Source organism: Emiliania huxleyi (assembly GCF_000372725.1).
Source record: "Emiliania huxleyi CCMP1516 unplaced genomic scaffold EMIHUscaffold_549, whole genome shotgun sequence".
In the NCBI taxonomy this organism is placed as follows: domain Eukaryota; phylum Haptophyta; order Isochrysidales; family Noelaerhabdaceae; genus Emiliania; species Emiliania huxleyi.
Genome location: NW_005197883.1, coordinates 5,426 through 10,585, shown reverse-complemented (window position 1 = coordinate 10,585; position 5,160 = coordinate 5,426). Strand labels below are relative to the sequence as shown.

The 5,160-nt window shown below is 68.9% G+C and overlaps 1 protein-coding gene across 1 annotated transcript; it reads right to left on the bottom strand.

Moving 5' to 3' along the window:
• Positions 1 to 614: 614 nt before the first annotated feature.
• On the bottom strand, positions 615 to 1,470 carry EMIHUDRAFT_459592 (hypothetical protein; the record flags this gene model as incomplete). Its single annotated transcript, XM_005765592.1, has 4 exons — positions 1,124 to 1,470; positions 944 to 984; positions 702 to 788; positions 615 to 635 (listed from the first exon to the last, which is right to left on the bottom strand). Exons 1-4 carry the CDS (start codon positions 1,443 to 1,445, stop codon positions 615 to 617), a joined length of 471 nt encoding a protein of 156 aa, XP_005765649.1. The 5' UTR covers positions 1,446 to 1,470.
• Positions 1,471 to 5,160: the final 3,690 nt, after the last annotated feature.

Genomic DNA, 5,160 nt, shown 5'->3' with positions numbered 1-5,160 from the left:
AGGGGGGGGTTGCGTCCGTGACGCGTCGCCTGCTGGAGCAGCAGCTTCATGTCGTCCGCAGACAAACTCGGGCCCGCGCCGGCGCTGCCCGAGATGAGGGCCTGCTGCTGCTGCTGCGCCGCCGCCGCCGCCGCCGACGCGGCCGAGGGGGCGGAGGTGGCGCAAGCGCTGGGGGCGGCGGCGAGGGGGTTTGAGCGCCGCCGCTCGTGCTCGGTGCGCAAGGCCTCTTCGGGGACTCCAAAGTCTGCGGCACCAAAGGCCTCGAGGACAGTGTTGGTCGCACTGGCCCTGGCCCACGCGCCGCTGGTGCGATCGGGCGGCGGCGGCTGCTGCGGCTGCGGCTGCTGCGGCGGCTGCGCCTGCGGCTGCTGCGGCGGCGGCTGCTGCGGCGGCGGCTGCTGCGGCGGCGGCTGCACCACCGTCGTCTGATTATGGGCGGGGAGGGGGGTGGCGGTGAGAGGGCTGGTGCACCTAGCGGCAGTGTGGGTGGTGGATGGCGGTGGGGAGTGCTGGAAGGGGGCAAGGGCGGCGCCTGTGCCTGCCCCCGGGAGTGGGGGAGGCGAGACTGGAGCCGTGCGAGCGTGCAAAGGGGCTGTGCTGCCGTCTCCCCCGCTCTATTCCCCCGGCTCAGTGCGCTAGGGGGGAGAGGAGGGTGGCAGGATGCGAGCCTGAGCGGCGGCGGCGGCGGAGGTGCCGCTCACCGAGTTGCTCGCGGAGCCCGGGGCGGAGCTGAGCGCCCCCGGCTGGAACAGCTGCGACAGCTCCATCGAGGTGAAGATTGAGGTGATCTGGCGGGAGAGCGCAAGGCAGTGAAAGAGGGAGGAGGCGGGCAGGCAGCGGTGCGACACAGGGAGGAAGTGCGAGGGTCGCGAGGCAGCGACATGGTGCGGCGAGGACGCGCAGCCAAGAGGGCAGCAAGGCAGCGGCGGGGAAGGGTGGGCGCCTCGTCCGTCGCAATCGTCAGGATCCGCATGTCGTCGCTCGCTGCAGAGGGCGTGGGGAGCTGCCATCACGGAGATGGGCAGGCGGCAGCGAGGGGGTGCGCCGACGCGGGCGGGGGGTTGGACGTGGTGCGCCGAGCCGGGCTCGCTCGTGCTGGCGGCAACGGGGGCAAGAGGCGCACCGACAGAGCTCATCGACGCCGCTGCGCGGTTGCGCTTGCGCGGGTCGGCGCCGAGGGCTGACTCGAGCCCGCCGCTCTGCAGTGCGTCCACACCGCGCGGCGGCGACAGCGGCGACAGCGGCTGCGGCGGCGACTGCGGGCTCCGCTTCTCCTCGGCATCGACCGCCAGACCCGCCGCGGTGGCGTCCGCCGCTCGCTCTGAGCTGTCCAACTCGCCGCTGGCCTCGTCAAAGATGAGGCGGTCCCAAACGTCTTTGGTGACCAGCTCCGCAACCTTGTCGCGCGGGTCTGAGGCCTCAGACCGAGACGATCCGGCCTGCATAGAAGACGCGGTTGTGGAAGGCTGGCTCTCCCTTGTTCCCTCCGGTGCCTACGAAGTCGTTCGCCGCAAAAAAAGTCGGGAGGCCGCGGGACGGTATCCGGTATGTGTTCCCGTAATAAGGGGAAACCTGGTACGCTGAACCAACTCTCGGAGAGTATTCTTTAGCTCCGAGTAGGGGGGGCGTTCCGCAGCTAGGGGGACCCACACCGCTGGGGAAAACCTGGCGCGCAGAACCCTCGGAGACCCGTGTTATGGCCCTGCGAACGCGCAACCCGTGTTATGGCCCTGCGACCGCGCACCCCCCTTTCCCTGCGAACGCGCACCCCCCCTAGGGGAGATTTTTTTTGTCCCTAGGGGTCAAGTCAGTCAGGCTGAGCCCATCGACAGCCCATCAACGGGAGGGTGGCCACCCTTCAGTTCCCAGACTGAAGAAGTGGCCTCGGGCCCGGCGCCCCGGCGAGTCCTGACAATCCTTGGCAACGCAGAAAAGAAAAATCTTTACCCGACCGCCCCCGGCTCAGTCAGTTGCTACGCCCCGCGCCTGCGCCCCTCTAGAGTGTCGCCGATCAGCGCGGCGAACGCCGAGGCCGGCCGCCGCATCAGAGCGAGCTGATACGGCCGACCGATTCGCCTTGGCGGTCGCCGCCTCCACCGCCGCCCTAGCAGCCTTCGCCGCAGCCTCGGCGGTCGCCGCCTCGGCGACGGCCTCAGCCAACACCAGCCACGTCCTCTGCCGCCTCCGCCGCCACCGTTGCCTCGCCCACCCTCGGGCTCGGCCCCGCCGTGGCGCCGAACCGAATCCTCTCCTCGTTGAGAGCGCCGCGAGAAGCCTGAGCATCCCCTCCTTGTCCAACTTCGCGGGCTTCTCACTGCCCCGGCGCCCACGCCTCGATCTTCTTGGGCAGCAGCTGGTTCGACAGGTCCTCTCCGTGGCCCAGGCAGCCACCTTCGCCCGCGCCCCAGGTAAAGACGTCGCCGTCGGCGGAGACGGCGATGCTGTGGTGGCCTCCCGCCGACACAGCGACGACGCGCTGGCCAGCCAAGGCCTCGACCTTCTTCGGCAGCAGCTGGTCCTGCTCGTCGCCGTGGCCCAAGACGCCAGCGTGTCCACTGCCCCAGCTCCAGACGGCGCCGTCGGCGGTGAGGGCGAGGCTGTGGCTGTGTTGGCTGGAGGCTCCAGGCGCGACAGCGACGACGCGCTGGCCAGCCAAGGCCTCGATCTTCTTCGGCAGCAGCTGGTCCTGCTCGTCGCCGTGGCCCAGCTGGCCATAGCCTCCATAGCCCCAGCTCCAGACGGCACCGTCGGTGGTGAGGGCGGTGCTGTGGTACTCTCCAGCCGACACGGCGATGGCGCGTTGGCCAGCCAGCAACTCGATCTTCTTCGGCAGCAGTTGGTTCTGCTCGTCGCCGTGGCCCAACTTGCCAAAGGCTCCATCGCCCCAGCTCCAGACGGCGCCGTCAGCGGTGAGGGCGAGGCTGTGGCGGGTTCCAGCCGACACAGCGATGGCCCGCTGCCCCGCCAACGCCTCGACCTTCTTGGGCAGCAGCTGGCGCTGCTCGTCGCCGTGGCCCAGCATGCCTCGCCATCCATTGCCCCAGCTCCAGACACTGCCGTCAGCGGCGAGGGCGAGGCTTTGCGCAGATCCCGCCGTCACACTCATGGCGCGCTCACCACCGAGCGGGGAAGGGAGGCGGGTCGGCGTGTTCAGCCGCGTCACGCCCTCGCCGTGCCCGAGCAGTCCCGGCGTCCAGCTCTCAGCCTTTCCGCACGACGAGAGCCGCCCCTCGCCGTCGATGAAGAGGCTGTGGTTGCGGAGTGCCGCCGCCCTCGCCGGCGGGTTGGACTCGCGCAGCAACGCAGCGAAGCACAGCCACCGCACGGCGCAGCCCTCGCCCTCTGGCTGCGCCGGCAGCTCGAAGCCGCGCTCTCGCGCCCACAAGCGGATGCCCTCCAGCGCAAGCGGGGCGTGGAAGAGAAGCGAGACGGCCGCGACGCGAGCGATGTCGGCGGGGTCGCAGCGAGAGAGGGCGCGGACGAGGAGCTCCGTGGGGAGGTCGAGGAGGCGGATGGGCGGCGGCGTGCTCGGCGAGGGCGCGGCGTCGGAGGAGGCGGGGGTGAGGCGGCGCGAGCGGCGGCGCGGCGGGGTGGACATCGATCGCGAGGAAAAGAATTTCCGGCGCCCGCGTGGCGGCATCGGGCACGAGGCGGCGACGTGGTTCAACACCAACTTCGACATCAAGGCCGCTAAGGCATCCTCCGACAGCGAACGATGGCGGGTCAGTAGCGAGCGCAAGCGCTTCCTGCAAGTGCACTCGACCATCATCGCGAGGCGCAACGCCGCCATCTTCGACTACAACGCGTGGCCGAAGATGGGCGGCAAGATGCCGCGGGCGCCTCGGGTGCAGTACGAATAAGGACGGGCGAGGGAGGAGGGGCGCTGACCACGGGCGACTACGCGTCGAAGGTTCGAGGACGACTACTCGCCGCCTGGGTCGTTTGGGGCGCGCGGCTCCGTCGAGGACCGGGCGCGCCCCTTGCCCGGCGCGGCGTAGGTCCCACTCTGACGTATAGAGGGGAGGCACGGACAACGGCCCAATTCATCAATTCCACTCATCTTCTGGTGCTTGGCCCCGTGCAACAGCGGTCCGGCAGGCTGCCCCCAAGGCCCCCCGGGCCGCTGCGGGTTTGGGAGTTATGCTTCCAGCCCAAGCTGTTACTGTTTGTCCTGTTGTTACTGTTGAGAGCCTCGCGAGCGGGCGCAGAAGGAGCTCGCCGTGACACGATGCCGGGCGGTGGTGGTGCTCTGGCGACTGTGCACAGTGGGCAAAGTCAGGCTGCAACAGGGCAGCACGATGGTAGTGCTGCTGCAGCCTGGCCTGACATGCACAGGGCGAACAGAGACACTACTATCGTCTGGCGCTTGTCACCGAACCTGGGCGAACTTCGACCGCCGCCACAGCTGGCCACGAGCACGCAGCGACAAAATGCTGACTCTGGTCGATGAGGACGAGCTGCAACCACGCCGGTTTTGTCGATCCTGCACCCCGGGGGAGCCCCGATGTTGAGCTCTCAAACCCTAGGCATGTCCCGCGGCGAGCGTGCGCTCCTCCTCCGGTTGGCTCTAATCCCCACAGTCGCCCACGGGACGAGCTGCGATCCGTGCGGCGCGTCTGCCTCCTACACCGAGACCATCGACACAAGCGGTACGCACCACAAGCGAACCATCGTCAGCAACGGTTGCCCAAACCACTACAACCTGTGCACCGGTAAGAGCGGCGCCGCGGGGTGCGGCGCCATCGGCGAGGAGGGAAACGCGAGTCAGGCTCGCAAGATCACCTATCACATGGACATCCCCGCCTACCCAGTTCTCGCGACAGAGAACGACGCCAGGCCTGAATGTGAAAAGGAGACCATCGCGATGTCTCTCAATGGCGTGCCAATCTACTCGGGTGCCGTGGGCCCGGGCGACTGCGACATTCTGGACCTCGACGACGCAAATGCCAAGTGGACCTCCTTCGACTTTTGCGGCGGCCACGCTCGCTGCTTCGGTGGCGAGGGTGGCGGCAAGGGCGGCGGCAAGGGCGGCGGCAAGGGCGGCGGCAAGGGCGGCGGCAAGGGTGGTGAGTGCAAAGGCGACTACCATTATCACTTTCCGCCGTCGTGCCTCGAGACACAGATCGGCAATCTGACTGACGGGCACTCGCCCCAGATCGG